The 19,289-nt window shown below is 42.6% G+C and overlaps 2 protein-coding genes across 4 annotated transcripts in view; one reads left to right on the top strand and one right to left on the bottom strand.

The window, feature by feature from the left end:
• Window positions 1-338: 338 nt before the first annotated feature.
• phox2bb (paired like homeobox 2Bb) lies at window positions 339-3,621 on the top strand. The gene is made up of 3 exons (XM_024269181.2): window positions 339-1,358; window positions 1,955-2,142; window positions 2,332-3,621. The coding sequence occupies exons 1-3, from the start codon at window positions 1,118-1,120 to the stop codon at window positions 2,758-2,760; spliced, it is 858 nt and encodes a 285-aa protein (XP_024124949.1). The 5' UTR covers window positions 339-1,117; the 3' UTR covers window positions 2,761-3,621.
• Window positions 3,622-5,595: 1,974 nt separating this feature from the next.
• LOC112144669 (LIM and calponin homology domains-containing protein 1) overlaps window positions 5,596-19,289 on the bottom strand; it is an 80,250-nt gene continuing 66,556 nt past the window's right edge. For all 3 annotated transcript variants that reach the window (XM_036216322.1, XM_036216324.1, XM_036216323.1), the window contains 14 exons: window positions 18,924-19,008; window positions 18,685-18,788; window positions 18,515-18,596; window positions 17,871-17,945; window positions 15,933-15,961; window positions 14,966-15,079; window positions 12,838-12,930; window positions 12,448-12,612; window positions 9,857-9,939; window positions 9,587-9,724; window positions 9,102-9,194; window positions 8,664-8,781; window positions 7,758-7,860; window positions 5,596-7,201 (listed from right to left, as the gene is read on the bottom strand). In XM_036216322.1, the coding sequence (XP_036072215.1) occupies window positions 7,176-7,201; window positions 7,758-7,860; window positions 8,664-8,781; window positions 9,102-9,194; window positions 9,587-9,724; window positions 9,857-9,939; window positions 12,448-12,612; window positions 12,838-12,930; window positions 14,966-15,079; window positions 15,933-15,961; window positions 17,871-17,945; window positions 18,515-18,596; window positions 18,685-18,788; window positions 18,924-19,008 (1,308 nt within the window). In that variant the 3' untranslated portion in view covers window positions 5,596-7,175. The remainder of the gene's footprint in view (window positions 7,202-7,757; window positions 7,861-8,663; window positions 8,782-9,101; window positions 9,195-9,586; window positions 9,725-9,856; window positions 9,940-12,447; window positions 12,613-12,837; window positions 12,931-14,965; window positions 15,080-15,932; window positions 15,962-17,870; window positions 17,946-18,514; window positions 18,597-18,684; window positions 18,789-18,923; window positions 19,009-19,289) is intronic.

Raw genomic sequence — 19,289 nt, 5'->3', positions numbered from 1 at the left:
GCGATGCTGCTGCTGCTGCTGCGGTGCAGGACCAGGAGAGGTCGGCCGTCCTTTCAGCACAAGGGATAATGGTAGTTTGATTGAAATGAGACATTTTCGTTGATCAATAATAGAGATTCGTTTTACTGAAAAAAGAATGTTTCATTTATTTGAAGTCTGAGGCCTGACGCAGCGGCTGCTGGTACGCATGGAGTCAGACCTGCACTTCACAGTTCACTGCAGAACAGACGAGCTTGTTAATGCCTTTGAATACGTGCAGAAAGGACATTCGTTTATTTATTTATTGATAAAGTAAAGATAAAGAAACGAGAGCGCAAACGCAAGATGTTGGCGTCGGGAGTGTTGTCAAAGTGCAGAGCTACCGTGCAGAACACAGCAGAGAGGACGGTGAGGGGAAAGGAAAAGTATGCAGCAGACGGGCAGAGAGAAGAGGCAGAGGGGGAATACTCTGTGAAATCCTGCCCAAGGTATACGGTCGCTTAAAAGGCTTAAAAGCTTGGAGAAAATTGGATCAGGGAGAATCGTCACCCAACTTTCATTATTTCCAAGTGGTGTGATTGAATTAAAGGGCAAGATGGTGGTTGGAGAGGAGTGGGGTGGATGGGTAGAGGGGTGGGCGGCGGCGGCGGAGGGGTGCGTAATGGCGTGGTATTAAATTCTAATTAGAGATGCAGGGGATCAATGATAGGGAGGTTGGACAGCCCGGGCCCCCAGTGCCAGCCCAATAGACTGATGAGTTATTGTCATGTAAAAAAGCGCTAGCAATAAGACCAAACGCTTTGCTATTGTCCAAGCGGAAAGAGCCAAGTTTATTATGAGGACTATATGCTCTAGAGACCTCGGGCTAGGCGGCTCTTAGGGGGCTTTTCATAAAACAGGGCTAGGTTCTTATAAAGGAGGCCAGTTTTGGAGCAGGCGTTGAGCAGTGAACATCTACCCACCGTCCAGCCTCCCTCCACCCAGTCCAAACCAAACAGTCCTCTCTGCACATCTCTGAGCGCGTCCTCCTCTTTTTATTCTTATTATTTTTTTTCTTCCTGTCCGTTTTTGGGAGCATTTGTCTGGCCGTTTTTTTCCCAGGGAAGTGCAGATCTCAGTCTCTACAGAGCCGTCTCAAATGTATAAAATGGAGTATTCTTACCTAAATTCCTCTGCCTACGAGTCATGTATGGCCGGGATGGACACGTCGAGCTTGGCATCGGCCTATGCGGACTTCAGCTCGTGCAGTCAAGCCAGTGGGTTTCAGTACAATCCCATCAGGACCACTTTCGGAGCCACCTCCGGCTGTCCGTCTCTAACGCCGGGGTCCTGCAGCCTCGGGACCCTGCGAGACCACCAGAGCAGCCCGTACGCCGCAGGTAAGCAGCAGCGCCGCAGCCTCGACTCCTGTATTATAGGACGCCTTGATTGCATTTGAAAATGGAAATGTGTTTAGTATTTACCAAACGAAATTTGCTTACACAAATGAAAGAATTTATCACGTTAGAAGCGATTGCAGGCGAGCCGTAATTCGGTTACAGGGTTATACTATCCCAGTCACACCCAAAACCGCCAACAGAATTATCTTAAGCTGCCAAAATGATAGGCATAATTTATTTACTTTGCAACGAGACATAAAGCTTCGAAAATAATTAGATAACCAAAGACTAAAGCTCATTATTGACGCCGACCTGGAGTTCCATAGCACAAGCGGGGCGGATGGCAACAATATGACAAGTTTTCAAACTCCAGCTTCAATCCGAGGAGCAACAATTAGTTTAACATCACAATTAAGCGCATCACAGGTCAGCGGCGTTATCAGCTCGGAACTTCTTCCCAGATAATCAAATGGAGCGACGTCTGAAGCTGCAGCCGCGCGCCCTTAACCTGATTTTACAGCAAATGTTCCGCTGGAATTTTCTGCTGTTTGTCGCACCGTCATGACATGACAGCCGGGATGTCCTCTGTGTTACAGTTCCCTACAAACTCTTCACGGATCACGGCGGGCTGAACGAGAAGAGGAAGCAGAGGCGCATCCGGACCACCTTCACCAGCGCGCAGCTCAAGGAGCTCGAGCGCGTTTTTGCGGAGACGCACTACCCGGACATCTACACCAGAGAGGAGCTGGCGCTCAAAATCGATCTGACCGAGGCCAGAGTGCAGGTACGCTACCGCAGCTGGCCAGCGCGCGCGAACGCGCCTCCACACGCGTGGATTTCAGAGAAACACAAGGAAGCGCGAGACTTTGACATAGCCACAGAAACCACATTCAAGCAGGACTTGTTCTGTTTGGCCACAGCATGATTTAGATTGATTTCATTTTAATTATGATGTTTATTATTTTTTACGCAGGTGTGGTTCCAAAACCGCCGCGCCAAATTCCGCAAGCAGGAGCGCGCAGCTGCAGCGGCCGCCGCGGCCGCCAAGTCCAGCTCTGGGAAGAAGGCCGACTCCAGGGACGAAGACAGCAAAGACGCCAAAAGCACCGACCCCGACAGCACAGGAGGACCCGGGCCGAACCCGGTCCCCACCTCCAACTGCAGCGGGCCGAGCCCCACAGCCGGACAGGTCAACACCACCGGAGGCGGACAGGTGGAGCAGGCCAAAAGCTCCGTTTCCACCGGCATGGGGGTGACAGCACAGAGCCAAGGCTGGGCCACAGCTCCCGGTACCATCACATCCATCCCGGACTCTTTGGGGGGGCCCTTCGCAAGCGTACTGTCGTCTTTGCAAAGACAGAATGGCGCCAAAGCGACGTTAGTAAAGACCAGCATGTTCTAATGCAGAGCCCTCCCTCCCTTCTCCTGAGACTGGAAAAGCAATCGCCCAAGATTCACCGAAGGGCAATAAAGCAAAGTTAGACAAAGAACAATAAGATTTATTGGATTTTCTGTTTTCGTTTTGCCTTGCGATGGTCCTTGTGGTCAACCGGTGTCCTGTAAAATATTCCATCCTAGCGAGTCATCAGAACACATGTCCCACAGGAGTCTTCTGTGACCGAAGACAATTTCCCCGCAATGAAGACAGGTATGGGAAAGACGTTTTAAAAACAGATGGATCACGTGACTGACCAAACAGCGCAAGTCCGACGCGCCTCGGGGCGCCTCGCGCTCCGCCGCCGTCACCTGCAGGCTCACCTTTTCTGTCCTCAGCTGCTCTCAGTTTAGTTTCTTTCAATTATCGACATGAAGACATTTATTTCCGCGAGGAAAAATGGCACAAACTGCTGCAATGTTCGCCCGACATGAACTGTTTGTTTTGTGTGTTTCGTGGCTCCAACTGTATAGTGTTAATAAGTATAACTGTCTCCTGTAGTTGAACCATAGGCCATTCTCCCTCTAGATCCATCACGTCTCTTTGATGTTTTACGTAATTCCCTTGAAAATATTTCTGTTGGCTTTTAAAAAGAGAGATGATACAAAGTTTGTATTTATTTCCTATGATTTGCATGTTGTCTCTTTGTCTGATTTTACGATGAGTTTCCTCTCATTTTGTGAGTAACATTCTTTGTCCACGATCCGACAGTTATTTATATGTAGGTAATGAATGCTTATATTTAAGAAGGAAATATTTCTACATGTGCACATAGTTTTCCAGGTGTACCATTGAAATGATTGTTGATGATAAAAAAGGAAAATTTCATCCTTTCGGTGTCCTGTTTTCTTTGTGGAGACGCGCTCTCATTCACGGTTATCACCTGAGGGATCGTCGGTGACAATTAAACACTAAATCTTTAACGGAACTCCTCAACCATGATGAACACGATCAACGTCATTCCAGTATAGCGCGCGTCGCTTTTCTCCTTCAAAACATGACGTTGATCGTGTTAACAATTAAAAAACAGTAATAGTTCATGACTGGACTGAGGTTCACATGACTTCCTTTCAAAATAAGACACCGTGTCCCATGCAGAATGATCTCAACGCAGAACATGTAATAGTAGAGCGTGTAATGTCAGCAGTGATATTTAAAAATAAAACTATTAAACGTTTATTATGCAGTTTTTGATCAATCTCACCCAGAAATTCCTAAATTGAATCAGAGCTAATTTTCCAGATTTTCTGGACCGTTTGGTCTTCTTAAAATGCTTTTCAAAAATAGAAAATGATCTTTTATTCTGGCCGCACTCACGGCACTCAAAATGTGTCCACATTTTTCTGTAGAACTTTGGTAAACTTAGAAAAAAGCTGCAACGCCTGATGGATTATTGGAGCGATACGTACTTCCGCTGTTTGTAAATGAGGTAAATGCAGTTGGACTTATCTGACTGAAAAGTTGGTCACTTTTTACATTTACAAACATTTAATTATGAACCAGTGAGCCACGGTAGGAGGCAAAGCGCCGCATGTGTTTCCAGACTGATCATCATCGCGTCGTTCCGTTTCAGCACCAAGGACAGCTGCAGCGCGCGGCGTTCCGGGCCTTCATGTTGATGAAGGCCCGGAACCCTTGTGCCATCCCGGTATGTTTACATTAAAAGTGGGGTCATCTGGACCCATAAGAGAGCACGGGGGAATTATGGAACCTCACAGTGGTACTGGATAAATGGAACGAGTATTGTGAAAATGTCGTGAATTGTTGAATGCGGATTGAACGGTTCGGTTTAGTACTGAGTATTGTTGCATCCCTCAGAAGTCACCTCGATTTACTGAAGTGGGTCTATTCTTTTATCTTTTTATAATCACATGCATATTTAACATTAGAGCTTATAGAGCTTATTCTCAGGCCGGATTTCTCTGGTTTTATGTATCTGCAGCAGCTCTGTTGAAGCCACGTGTGTCAAAGTCGAGGCCCGGGGGCCGGATCCGACCCTCGAGATCATTTTTATTTATTGTTATTAATATATATATATATATATATATATATATATATATATATATATATATATATGTATATTTATTGTTATCCATTTCTAACTTGTATAATTTTGACAAATATATTTTTATGGAAAGTAAAATATAGAAAGTTATTTCAGGTTTAAGTTGATTTATTCTGGAATAACATTTCTGCCATTTTACTATTCATAATTATGTTAAAAACTTACAGTTTCAAAAATTGGCATTCTGCTAGCTTTCTGGAATATTTTGGCATTTACTAAGATTTTTTTGGCTGTTTTGGACTTTAGCTCATATTTCAGCTACAATGCTAGCTGTTTTTTCTCTAATTCAAGCTTTTTTTTAGGCTACTTTGGCATTTAGCTAATATTTTAGCTGACTATGAACTTCAGTGATTTCCCCCAGCATCTTCAGCAGCCAAATTCAGCTTACAGCATTCACATTAGCACTACTGCATATAATGCTGTACATACAAGTCATAATTATGCTAAAAAGTTTTGGCTTTGAAATTTAAAAAATGTAGTTTTAGAGTTTTCAATAAATATTTATCCTGTTCGGCCCGTAACCTGAAGTGTGTTCTGGATTTGGCTCCTTCTGCTTTAAAGTTTCAGCAACAGCACAACTAAAGGTTTTAAGTTTAAACTTGACTTTGGGTCATTATTTATCAGAGTCAGAGTTGTTAAAAGAGCACAATGTTGCAGCTATTAACAATTCCTCAACAATAAATCCTTCTGACTGACTTTTTTAGCATAGTTATTAACATGGAAATTCAGAAGCCATACTAGTTTGTAACATTTTATTTATAAACATAAAATATGTCATAACAAATGCCATTGCATTTAAACATCAAATGAACCTACATTCTTGATAGTGTTTAGATACATATTACAATAAATACAGAACAGACACAACATGTTCATGTTCCACTATGGGTCTCAGAGGTCCCACCACTAGAGACCCAGCTACCATGTATTTTGAACTAAATAAGCATAAAGATAAAATACACAACCAGAACGGAAGCTTCAGAATACAGCAGATGAGAGAGACCCCCGCTGGAGGACGCAGATGAGGCGGCAGAAGGAGAGCCAGGTTCATCATTCTTTTGGCTTTAGCTTAAACATGCACTTTTTTGCAAATCAACATTTTCTCATTCAAGTAAATAAAAGTTAAAATGTGAAGCTGGTAGCCATTGTTTTTATTCTGAGTGAATACTGACGCAGCAGCTGCTGGCATGTGTCCATTTTACCTTGTAGTGTAACTGAAGGAAACATCGGGAATTTTTTTGACTTTTTAAATATTTTCACTGTTCTAGTGAAAAACTAAGTTCACCAGAGAAGTCTATACCACAGTACACCCACAGCCTCCTGCGTTTACTCCACTTACTGTACTCTTACAGTCAGACCTGCTCTAAAACACAAAGCTAATGTTTATTACGCCGTCATAACTCATAATCATTAGAAATGAAGGAGGTTACAGCCGTGTCAGTCGACACATCTGACACTTTTCTCTGTTCTGTGAGGGAGCTGCTGTCACAGCTGCACTCTGGAATCATCTGGTGGTTTCATTTGTCATGAAGAACACTCATTACCTAAAAGTAGAGTAATGAAGGACTGCAAATGAACGTTTGCACCTTTCTAGAGGGGTTTTGGCCAGTGAATGAGTTCTAAGCAAAAACAATAAACATGTTTTCTCTGCGTCTGGGTGCTTTCCTAAGGCACATCAACATCCTTCCAAACGGATCCCAGAGCAGCAAACAGCTTCAAGCAGAAGTACAGAAACAGCTCAAAGCATCCTGCATCAGTCTGCACTACAGGAGAGGTCGCAGTGCCGGAGAAGGTTACAAATATACCAACAAGTCATATTATTATTCAGTTAAAAGGGAAAACTTTGCACCTTTTAGACAAAGCTTCTGTTTCTTTGAATATATTACTTGAAAAAAGAGAATTCAAATAAATGTTAACTGTCAGATCCAGTCAGTAGATCCCTAAAACATCCAGGTTGATCTGTGTTCTCTCTGCAAAATGACTCATCTTCAAAGAAAAGAAACTTTAATATTCTTCTAATTCAGAGCAACATTTGGCTGTTGTGGTTCTGGGATTCGCATCATCTGAGCTCACTGAGGAAACCTGCTAACGTCTTTGTCCAACATGACACGGGCCTTACTATGCAGTTAAACGTGGTTGCTCAGGGACCAATCAAATCCATATTTGACTGACAGATTCAAAGACACAAACATCATATTCTTGAGCATCCTGAATTTTCTGTGGTCATCGGGCTGCAGGGGAAGCAAGCGTCCCGACACGCTGCACACAATCTGGTTAAACTGGGATGAGTTTCCTCTTCATGCTTTCCAGTTCAGCATCACAAGGTAGTTGGCTGTCCAGCCGCTGAAAGACCAGAAAGACAGAAAAGAGAAAGAAGCCCAAAGATGAAGCAATGACGTTTCAGAGATCAGATGTGAAAGGATGTGCGACTATAACAAAAAGAGACTTCATCCGGCTCCTTCAGCAGCTTAGATGAAGCAGCAGACTCCATTCATCATGACACCCATCAGTCAGCATTACTGCACCGTTTTAAGAAGCTCTTCAAGGAAAACATGGCTTCAATTTGATCAAAACTGACAAATTAGCAGTTATATTTACTGTTAATAATTATGTGTGAACACAAATTCTCCCACTTACATTCAAAATGTGGGATTCAGGGCGTTTCATTGATGCATACAGCTGCAGGAGAATTATTCCTCAACTGGACACACGATTGTGTTCAATAAAACATGAAAACAGAAATGGTCTGATTTATTTAATGTTACTTTCTCTTGCAGCTGTATGAACTGCTTTTGAGAATGTGGGACCAGACCACAGCCAGGGACCAATCTGGTTTCAACAGGAGCGGGAAAGCTCTCACGGCTAGTAAAAACATCTAAACATGTGGGAGGAGACTCACAGCGGGAGCGGATGTAGCACTGGTGGCAGTTAAGGAGGCCATTCCTGATCCGGACGTCGGTGCCGGTGGTTGTGTCGCCTAACTGGCCTTTGCACACACCGCACTGGACAGAGAACACAGCGTGTTAACAAGTGCTGCAAGTCGGAGGATTCCAAAATCACAGAGTGATAAATGAAAAATAGGATTATTTGTTGATTAAATAACGTGTTGAGATGGGATCTATAAAGACAGATCAGAGAAATGTAGACAGACATACATATATGAAAGATCAGATTCAGTTTTCTCTGTCAAAACCTGCTCGGTTGTTTTGTGCTTAGAAAAACTCAAGTCAGGAACCTTGAAGACATTTGTGTGTAAAGACTACAGGGATTGTTCAAGAATGTCGCGGTCCATCAGAAAGAGCACAGGCTCCAACATTTCTCCTGACAGTGTCAGTGTATGGGTAAGGGTCGCACGGGGCGGAGAACAGCTTCAGGACGTCCTCATGGACTCCAGCTCAGCAGAAAACAAAACGTCCAGTTTCAGCTGATGTCCATTTAGTCAACATCAGTCTGCTTCAGTCATTTCTGCTCGGGAGGGAGAAGCTTTTCATGGGAACACAATGAAGCAGGGGAAGAAATCCTGAACGCCAGACATGATCAAAAGAAAATCCTACATGTGTTTGAATATATGTTTGATGTCTGTCATCTGACAATGTCCTTCATGTCAACAACTGTCTAAAACTCAGTTTCTTCTTTTCCATCAGCAAACTGCAGTAAGTTCCCTGAAGGTCATTTTAGAGAAAGGTTTGAAAGAGCCTTGCTCTTCTTCCTCCTTTCACTGCGCTCCACATCTTTGCTTCGACTGCACTTTGTGTTTGGAAGTAAATCCGACTGTGGAGGGACGAGCCTGGTCTTCCTCACCAACCTTAAAGCAGTGGATGTGGAAATAGAGACTGAGAGTCTCGATGATCATTGCTGCACCTTTCCCTAAAGGCTGACTGCAGCTGGAGCAGAGCTTCTTCCCACTGACAGACCTGCAGGAGACAGACAAACAAACATCCTCATCATGCAGGCCTTTCTCCTGCTCTCTTCACGTTCATGAATTCTAACAAGAATAAAACATTATTGGCACTTCACAGTGACATTGATGTTATAATTATGCTGTAATCGTCCCACTACAGGAAGAAGGCAGAATAAAAAGAGATAAAGCTCCGTTTCTTCACTCCTCCATCCTCATTGAAATTCCAAGGTTTGATGCCGTAGTGCTACATCTTATGAGATGGGTGGAGAAATGTGAGCAACAAAGCCGATGCAGAAAGCTGCTGGCTGCCCCTCCCTCAGCGGGCTCTTTGTGTCTGTACCTGCTGGAGGCTGAGTGGCGGCTGCTGGCGGACGTGCTGCCGGAGGCTTTGGCGAGCTGTGGCCGGTGTTTGTGACCATCAGCTCACTCCTGGAACTGGACAGCAACATGCGCTATAATGATGGAGCCCCATTTCCAGACTGGCTGCCAGGAGCCACAGTCCGACCAACACGGCAGCAGAGTGAAACATATTCAGGGATGTCGTGTGCATCCAACTTTACTTTGTCTTCTATGTACTGCACTTCTGCATGATTGGAATGGAAATGTTTTGAACATATTCTTAGGATGAATGATGTTAATCCGTGTGAGGAAGCAATAAGGAGGTAAATGCAGTCAGAGGATGCCACCTGCTGGACAGATGGTGAACTGACACGCAAAAGCAGATCCAGAACAACAGAAATGTGCACGTCCCTCATATGTAGCCGACAAACGACATACAAATATGCCATTAATCCTCCCCTTTTTTAGGACTTTTCCCCCCAACTGACCTTCGCTCTCCAGCAGGCCGGCCGGGTCTGCTGCTGTCTGCCTGGGGCTCCTGTGGCGTTCTCACTGGAGTTGCAGATCGGGCTGGAAAAGGTGATTGGACAGAACTCTCTGCCTGACCGCTGCTCCGACTCACCAAGCTGATGATGGCAGCAGCAGAAAAAATATTTTCAAGCTTTTGAAGAAAGAGGAAGTTTAAATGCGACAGATCTGAGCATATACTCAGAGGTCAGGTATTAGTAGCGTCTGTGCTTTAAGCTTCCTTCACTAACCTTCTGCCGGCTCTGGAGCTGTCCTCAGCCGTGCTGATGCTACTCATCCCGTTCTCCTCTCTCCGTTTCCACGCCACCGTTCTCTGTCATTCATCAAACAAAAGGATGTTCCGACTGCTCACCTCTCAGATTTTTAACGCTCATTTCAATTCATTTTTGCTGTTTCAACAAACACATTTGTATTGAAAATCTATTTCTTTTTTTCTTTATTCATTTAGCTGTCTGACTATAGAAGATTTTAAAATGATCTCGTAAAGATAATTTAAAGGGTCTATATTATGTCTAATCAACTTTTTGTGCTTTTAAGGGTATTATAATATTCATTTCTCACTATAAACAACCCAGAATATCTCTGAGCACCAGCCCCTCCCAAACCCACAATAATGAGTGGGTCCTCACATTGTGACATCACAAAGGGAGAACTGCCCCTTCAGGAAGAGTCTGCGCTGACAGCACCCCCTGCTCTCAGTCAAAATGCACAAGATGGACATCCATCTTTGCAAAAATGAAGATGTTTTTTGTTTTTGTGGGATGAACGCAGACATGCTGTCGAGGGCGGCTCTAGGATGATGTCATGAAATGGGCGGTACCCACAAGGAGTGAAAGGCGGAGCTTCAGATATCGAGTACTCTTACTTCTGGGTAGAAAAAAATAGTTCATGAAAATAATTAATATTTCCTACATAATGTGTTGTTTTGTGTGCCAAAGGTAACATGGGTAACACTTTATAATAAGATTCCATAACCCTAATAACTCTAACCCTTATTAACACACCAACAAACACTATTAATGTGTTTATAGGTTGTTAATAAGACACAATAAGCTGATTAAGGTTTATTAACATACTCAGTCAGATTCATCAACATCTAAAGTGAGACCATAGACTACAAAGAACAAATTAATAAACTGCTTACAATCCTAACAAATGTTTTAACTTTGTCAACATTATACTGAGAGTTTTGCAGCATTTCATCTAAAGTGTTACTGTAATATGTGATCTTATATATGGATATAGTTTACCCTAAAAGGCTCTAAATGGTAAAGACCCTTTCAAATACAACAGAAGCACCTGCATGTCTCATACTTTAATATTCATGAACGTGGTCAGCAGGTTTCAGCTGAACTTAGTCATCAAAACTCTTTTAATGAACTCTTACATTTTTAGAAAAGAGAATCTGAGATCTTGAAAGAAAAATCAATTCATCCACGAGAGCCAGCAACCCTTTTCATGTTTTCAGGACTACAGTCTAACAAAGTTACGCTCTGTTACTACAGCAGTTATTTCAGAGGTTTCCCTCAATCACAGTAAAGTAGTGATGTCCCATGAGGATTTTTGGGGCCTGATCCGATTCATTTGATTTTGAGTATCTGCTTATACTGAGTCCTGATCAGATGCTTTAGTAACACATGTAAACAAATGTAATAAACAGATCCAGGTTTTCCACAGTTTTTACTTTATTGACCTTCTTTCATCACTCAACACTTAAACTGAGCTCTTCTGTGAGGTAGCTTCACAAATCAAGTGGAAATAGTGCAGCTTTCAAGCACAAAATCAGTTTGTTATTTACTAGTTAACCTAAATGATGATCAGTCGTGTGAATAACTTTGATGACTTTAGTTTTAAGATTTTCAGAGCTATTGAACATTAAACATTCTTCAAAAGCAATCATGGATTTCCTTTAAATTGCTCTTGTTGCATAAATATCATGATGTGTATTCATGACTGGATCACATCAATAGAAGCATTTATCCATTGCAGTTGTTTCTGAGACATTCATTCATTTGTTTAGGATCACTTTTTCCAGAGCTTACACTTTGAAGATGCTCTCAATGCTCTGTTAGCGGCAGGAGAGCAAAAACCTGATCTTCTTTCTCTGAAATGCACTTGTAGATCATTGCACGCATTAAGAAACAACAATCGAGGCACATGCTGTCAGTTTAAAATGTTTATTAAAAGACTTTTTGAGCCTGGACGTCCAAGTCTGTGAATATCTTACAACTTTATCAACCTTTTTGTGTGCCTTCAACTCAAACTAGTGTTGTATTCTACTGCGCTTTTCAGCAGTAAAATGTTTCATCCGTTCACGATATGCAGACTTCTAGACTATTTATCTGTAATAATACAATAATAGCTTAACATCTACAGTGTTAATCAAAATATTGATTGAAAAAATATCACATTCCTGATTGGGAAACAACATCCGATTTTAAGTCTAAAGCTGTGTTATCGAGCCCATATTTAAATAGTTTATACATGTTTGATCACATGATCGGATCAGGACATCCTACTTTAAATAAAACAATATTCTCAAGTGTTTTTACAACTCTTTTACAACTTGCCACTTGTGGAATTATAACTGTTGGAAATTGGGTTAAATAAGATCTTCTCCAAAATGTTGAGTTTTTAGGTAAATCTGTGTGTTCAACAGCTTCAACAGAGCTGGAAGGCTATGAAGCTGCTTTTAAACCAGCATTCTAACTAAAACCTGTGTTCAAGAGACGAAGACGGCTCAGGTTTACCCTGGCAGAGTGTTGCTGTTGTAGTTCACGTTCAGCCTGGTCACATATGACAAAGTCACAAAGTTACTCACTGCCTGACCCTCCAGCACTTCCTGTATGTGTCGCCGCTCAGCTGCTGACTGGAAGATTGTGTCCCGAGGCCCAGAGGAGGACATCTGCTCCCCCTGGCTGGGCGAGGGTCCGGCTGGAGAGCGGGGCGTCAGCGGCATCACGGTTTCCTCCAGTATCCTTCGTTCCTGTCATGAGGACAGACGCAACAATGACCTTATCGCTGGGTAAACCTCTGCGAACGATTTAAATTCAGTGCTCACGTGAACCTCTTTAACCTTTTAGCTGCAGGACTTCTACAACATGAGCAGTTTGATTTCATTTCTACCCCAGAGTCTAACAGGGATGTTTCATGCTATCATGACACTGATGAGCGTCAGCGATCAGGTTTGCCCTTCAGCGTAGACACACACCTCCTCACGATATTTCTTCTCCTCCTCCATCACCTCCCTCTGCGCTTTCTCCCACTCCTCCTTCAGCTTCTCCTGTTCACGCTGGTACTTTTCCTGTTTCCACAGCAACAGACACATGTTGTATTGCAAACAATTTCAACCAAAGGATCGTATGTAGGGGAGATTTAGAAAGAAAACAGATACAATGGAGACGTTTTTTCAATGCTTCTTTCTGTTTTTGAAAACCTCTGAGTGAATCCTTCATCCAAAACCAACATAAAGAAGGTCAGCTTAGCTTGGTCGAGTGTGACATTTGGTTGTCTGGATTAAGGCAAACATAAATGAGCAGGCAGTGCAGGGAAGACAAAAGATGAGGACCAAGAACCATGCAGACTGTCCAGAGATTCCTGCACAACCTTAGAGTTTAAAGCACATATTGAATTTGGCTTGTGTCACAAACTTTCACACTTTCAGTGAAGTCACACTCCAAGGCCTTAAAAATCTCATCTGGAATACATTTTCTGTAAGTTTGTGCAGGAACCTGACAACAAAACAAGATTCAAATGTCAGAGTGAAAGGCAGAAGTGCCATGGTAACACACACGACGGAGACAAGCAAGGCGGCAGAAAACTACAACTCCGTACCGCAAACCTTCATCTGTTAGAGCACATCTGTTCAGCCACGCCCACACTGGCTGTCAATCTATTCTTAGCACCATTACAGGTTCTATTACCAAGAATAGACTTGATGTTGTTTGCATTATCAATAATAGAATCAATGAGTTGACGTTCAGACCAGTGAATTGCTTGATGTGGATTCTGTCTGAGGAGAGAGAGGGGTTCAGGTCAGCAGCAACAGCAGGCAAACTGAGGATCACTGCAGCAGAAGAGCTCTGAGGACGCCATCTAGTGGTCAGACTGAGAGGAGAGGAGCTGAGCTGCCATCAACAAGATGAACAATAAAACAAACAATGGGTGAGCTTGGAAGCAGCAGGGAATGTGTAGCTGACTGTGTTCTCAAGATGAACTCTTAAACATCATTTGCAATGACCTGTGAAGGCAGCACATGTCAGAGATCCACTGCAGTTTAAACATCTCAAGTTTTTCAGCTAATTACATTTTTTAAATTCAGGCAAACAGTAGTGCTAAAGTAAATCTAATGTTCATCCAGCAAAAAGCACTCGGTCATTTTCTGTGGCACGTTCCGACACAAAGTTAAGAAGTAACGTTTTATTCTCTGACTGATTCTTTAGTAAGCAGTCATGTATGCAGGACCAGCCCTGGCCATAGTCGACCTAGGCGGCCGCCTTGGGTGCCATATGATGGAGGGGGTGCCAAATTGCAGACAATTTTTTTTTTTTCTTACAGTTTAACACATCCATCATTTTGTGCAAAAATGTAAAAAAATGTAATAATTAAAACCATGAAAAAAATAACTCATACGTTTGACATAATCAATAATTTTCTCTGGTGCTGCACCCCTCCTTGCCTGAAGCAGCCCCTGTTGAAACTAGGTAGGGGGAAGAAGGAGGGGCACTCAGTGCTGTTATTGCTTCTTTAAGGATGAAAAAAGCAGCAAAACAAAGCCTCACTGACAGATTTAAGGTCAAAAGAGAAAGGAAGAGGAGAAAAAATGGACTCAAAGCAGAGGTTTGTCTGTTGCATTTACATTCAACTGCTTGGAACCCCCCCCCCCACACACACACACATTTTAGAATTTTGATTCTTGAGAATGAAAATTAAATAAAAACTTATTTTAACATTCCACAGTGTATTTGTTGTGTGTGCAGACATCTGGTTTTGCCTGGGGCACCACGCCAGGGCCGGCGCTGCATGACTGTCTCCATGACTGTCACTTTGAAAGTTAGCTGGAAAATGACTCCATAAATAAGAATAACTTAGCTGGTCAATCCAATAACCAAACTTTGCATCAGAACTTCTAGGCAAGTGACTTCAAGTGAAAAACAAATTTCAACCTATTTCAGTTTACACCTGCCTAAACGGTTTCTTTTCTCTGCAAGCATCAAGCCAGACTCAAATATTTGTTAAGGGCAGGTCAAACATGGGCTCATTTGCTCTGTTCTCTGAGCTGCAGAACCTGCTTTTGCACGCTCATGCACCATGCTTCAGCGTGAAGGTAAGCTGTGTACCTGCAGCATGTGCTCCTGCTCTTGCTGCCACCTTTCCTGACGCTTTCGCTCCTCATCCGGGTCCCAAGACCAGCGGTCTTCCCGCTTGGCCTGGGGAAACACCGGCACTGAAACCTGATAGACCGCGACACACAGAAACATGCACACATTCACAACAACGTCCATGCACACGTTCACAGCCATCCATTCACACAGTTCAATACAAACATTCACCACAAAGAAGAAGAGAAGGAAAATGGCAGGAATATTTGTTCTACCACTCCAATGCTAGGAAAAGGACTCCTACTAGAGAGACAGAAGACAGAGAGAAAGAGATGAGGGTAAATAAGGAGAAGCAGTCTCAGCCACTGACTACAGCCTCTTCATCCATCCACAACTCTGCCAATCTTAGCTGGTGTCCCACAGCAAGACCAGAGGGACCAGATGCAGCTGAGGCCAGCCTCAAAGCTCATTTAGGGTCATTTGCTGCATCCTGTCTGTCTTCTACATTCCAGTTTACGATCTTTAAATCTTTTTTTAAATCTGGGATTTATACATTGATCCCAAAAGAGGAATTTGAATGTTTAATCAGTGTAAAAGTGTAGGAATGAAAGCTGCAGCTCAAACTTTTTCCTGTTAGTTAAGATCCTACTTCATTCTAACAAGTAAAAGTTTTATTTTCCTTTTTTTTTGTTTTACTAACTAGCTTTAAAACAAACATGAAGTGCAATTCTCTCAGCTTGAACACTGCCTGCTGCTGCATGTGTGTCAGCCAGTTCAAAACAACAGCACTGTACATGAGAAAAGAAGACATGAGCAGGAAATTCATGTCTGAGCATCCCAGCCAGCAGCACGTCCTCACACATTACTTGTGTCTGCATCCCAGTCTAGATGAGGATGTTGAGCCATTCTGAATGTGTTCATGTCCTTCCCAAAGGTGTTAAATCAGATGTGAAGCAGAGACCGTCTGGTCCAGGATCTTACTCACGTTTCTGCGCTGATCCTTTCCTGCGTCCTCTGTGGGGAAGGAAACATTCATCAGAAAACACCAGAGCGCTCTGGATTTATGTCATACAAGTACTTTGATGAGACACGCCACAAAAACAGTCATTCATTATGAGCTGCTCTTCCAACAGGAGAAAAACAGAAGTTCTCCAGGAGCTACACAGTAAATGCTTTTAAGAGTGAAGTATTGAACATCGTATGCAATAAATAAAGCTGTTTGGATTGATCAGGCATGAAATGACTCTAGTTATGAGTGATCAGAAATGTTAAGGCAGAGCTTCGACGCTCTATGAGCAGCTTTTGGTAGAAAAGACACATGGAGGTACAAAGATCATGCTGTGAGCCTTTAGGAGATCATTTTGATCAATGTGATTGGTGTCCTGATCAGTCCATGCAGGATCTTTAGGGAAGTTTGTTGCAGAAAAAGCCTGCAGTTGTGCCAGCTTTTAAAAACGTTGCAATAGAATTTAGGACATTTTCTAAAACATGTTTAACTAAAGACTGAGGGAAATGTGTAGATTTAAAGGAGTTGTTTGTCCAGTTTATCAAAATGCTGTTTTATGTAACCTCACAAGCGGTGCACATCATTGGTAATACTCCTTATTAAACAGTGGTTTATTAACACAAATGTTTGTGAGAGCGACTGTAAGACTGGAACAGCTTTACACGAGAACAATCTACGTCACCTTCGTGTCAAAAGTTACATTCTAACTAGAGTAAAAGACTGTCTGTAAATAAAGCATTTGATCATCAATGATACTTTTCAAAACTTTGGATTTGGATGAAAGGGATCTAGATTACCAAATTTTGATACCAGTGGGGGATCAGATGACATGGGCTCAGATAAGGATTTCCAGATCTGTCATGCCCACAGGATCAGATATGAGAACTCAGAAAAAGGTGGAGTTTTCCCTGCAACCAGAGAAGACTCTGCAGGACTTTTGCCACCAAACGTAAGTGATTTCTTGCTCTTGGACAGGGATGGGTAAACTTTCCTACTTGCAATACGAGCTAAACTCCAAATTAGCCCAAACAACCTTGGTAGATGCAAAGATAGCCAAAAAGCTAAATCATTGCTGAAATACTAGCTAATCTCCAAAATAGCCTAAAATTCATAAGCAAACAAAATGAATCAAAAAAGTTAGCCTGTTGCTAAAATAGAAGCTAAACTCTAAGAGAGCCTAATGAACCTCAGTAGATGACAAATTAGTCAAAAATGTTAGCAAGTTCCTAAAATATCAGGTAAACTACAATTAAAAAAATATTATAAAACATAGTCCATGAATATATTTAAAAGTTTGTTGATAATATACTTAAAATTTTGAAATTTGAAGACTTTCTTATTCATTTCCTATGGGGCATATTTTGCTCAACATTTCAAAAACTATAAAGTTTATGAATACCAAAAATACAAGCAGTAATGTCCTGAACGAGCTGAACGTTTTGATACCAAGATTGGTGAAATCATTGAAAGTGATGTACTAAACAATCTCACAATTAAATGTCATGAAGAACGTTTTCAAACTGGTGAGCACAATCTTTAGCTGTGACTTTATCCGTCTTCACTGTCAGAGGGAAGTGAGGATTTTAAGCTTGTTTGATTAGTCTTGACATATTTGAGCCTCTAATCTTGATTGGTGGATACAGTTTGATGGAGGAGCTTGTTCAAAATGTCAGCGATTGACCAAAGTTGTGGCAAAGTTAGGGTGAGCTCTGTGTCAGGGTTGGTGTGATCAGTATCAGCCCAGCAGAATCTTGGAGGGACTGAAACAGACACGGACTGATCAGGTACATGAACACTGAACGCTGGACCTCAAACACACAAGGAGAAACAGGAAGACGCTGAGGCTCTGTGACAGCGGAAACCTGTTCAGCTGCACGTGAGAACGGACAGAGGCTCTGCGTGAATGCAGAGTTTTACCTGGCACAGCGAAGAACTCCCAGCGTAACTTAGGGTTGCTGGTTGCCTGCAGAGACCTGACACTGATTTCAAACTCTAAAGCCAAATGAAAAAGTGTGGTTGGGAAAAAAAGAGGGGGAGTGGAGAAAAGGGAGGGGGGTGGGGGACGAACAGGACACAGGTCAAACGTGGAGAGAACTGAACAAGCTGGTGTGAACGCTCTCACACCATTTGGTCAGAGATAGTTGAAGGAGCATAAGAGCAGACGCGCTGGTCGGCCATCATTCATTCCTCACTGACTGCTGAACAAAAAGAATCTGATTCTGTTTTTGTTTGTTCTGCTGCCTTGATCAGGCACTACTCCCTCAAAAATATTTTTTTTTGGAAAAGGCACTTCTATGAGAAAAAAAACTAATATAAGTGACATAAACACAATCTGAATTCTACTTCTCTAGCTTTGTGTGCATGGAATGAACGACTGTGTCTGATGGAGTTAGAACAGGCTTCATTTTCTTGGTGTTTTAAATTAGAATCAGTGTCATCAGGATTTGCTCCGGTTACTCAGTCATGATGCCCTCATAGACAAAACAGCAACAAGCTTTAAAAGCAAAGAAATGATGCGATGTACAAATGAGAAGCTTCTGAATGTAAAATCCTCTGTTCACCTCCTGGCGTTTCCCTCGAGGGCTGAGGACCAAACAATGCTGACACCTCTGAGCCGAGCTCCTTCTCTGTTTGTGAGGGATCCTTCAAACACAAGAATCAGGTTGATCAGTCAGTCTTAGCGCGTCAGCCCTGATGAGCTGGGATGTCTGTCCAGTTTCTTCAGTCTTACCGCTGTGCTTTTGAGCCTGTTTTTCTGCATGTGTGTTTCTGACTGGATTAGCCTGCAGAGGCTTTCACTGGATATTTCTGCTTCCTCTTCCTCTTGTTTGGCTTCTGGAGAATCAAACACACAGCAGGTGACATTTTCTTTGGCTTCATTTAAATGGATTCTATGGTGAGCGCAGCAGGTACTTTCTGTCACTGTGAAAACCAACACAAGGTGTAAGGGGAGCAGTGTGGGACTCAGACCTGCAGATGGCGCTAGTCGACTTGTGTTTAACGGTGCCTCCGTGTGACCCACAGTCTGAAAACCTTCTTCTGGCTTTTGCAGCTTCTGGAAGAGTCACAGAGGGGCAGAGTCTTCTGTGAATCTTGATGCATCCATGTATCAGATTGAAAAATGAGGCATTTACAGTATCTCCAGTTAAATGTTAGATATGTGAGGAAACTGACTCAGCCAGGACCCAAGACTTTAGGAAAAATGGAGCAACATTACAGAAGAGGAAAGAAAAACGGAGTTCCCTCAATATTCTACAGCTTTAACTTCTCCATCCATCCATCATCCATCCATCATCCATCCATTCATCCATTCATCCATCCATCCATCCATCCATC

The sequence above is a fragment of the Oryzias melastigma genome, linkage group LG2, assembly GCF_002922805.2.
Source record: "Oryzias melastigma strain HK-1 linkage group LG2, ASM292280v2, whole genome shotgun sequence".
Lineage (NCBI taxonomy): Eukaryota > Metazoa > Chordata > Actinopteri > Beloniformes > Adrianichthyidae > Oryzias > Oryzias melastigma.
Note: the sequence above shows the minus strand (reverse complement) of the source record. Positions and strands in the feature narration are given on the sequence as shown.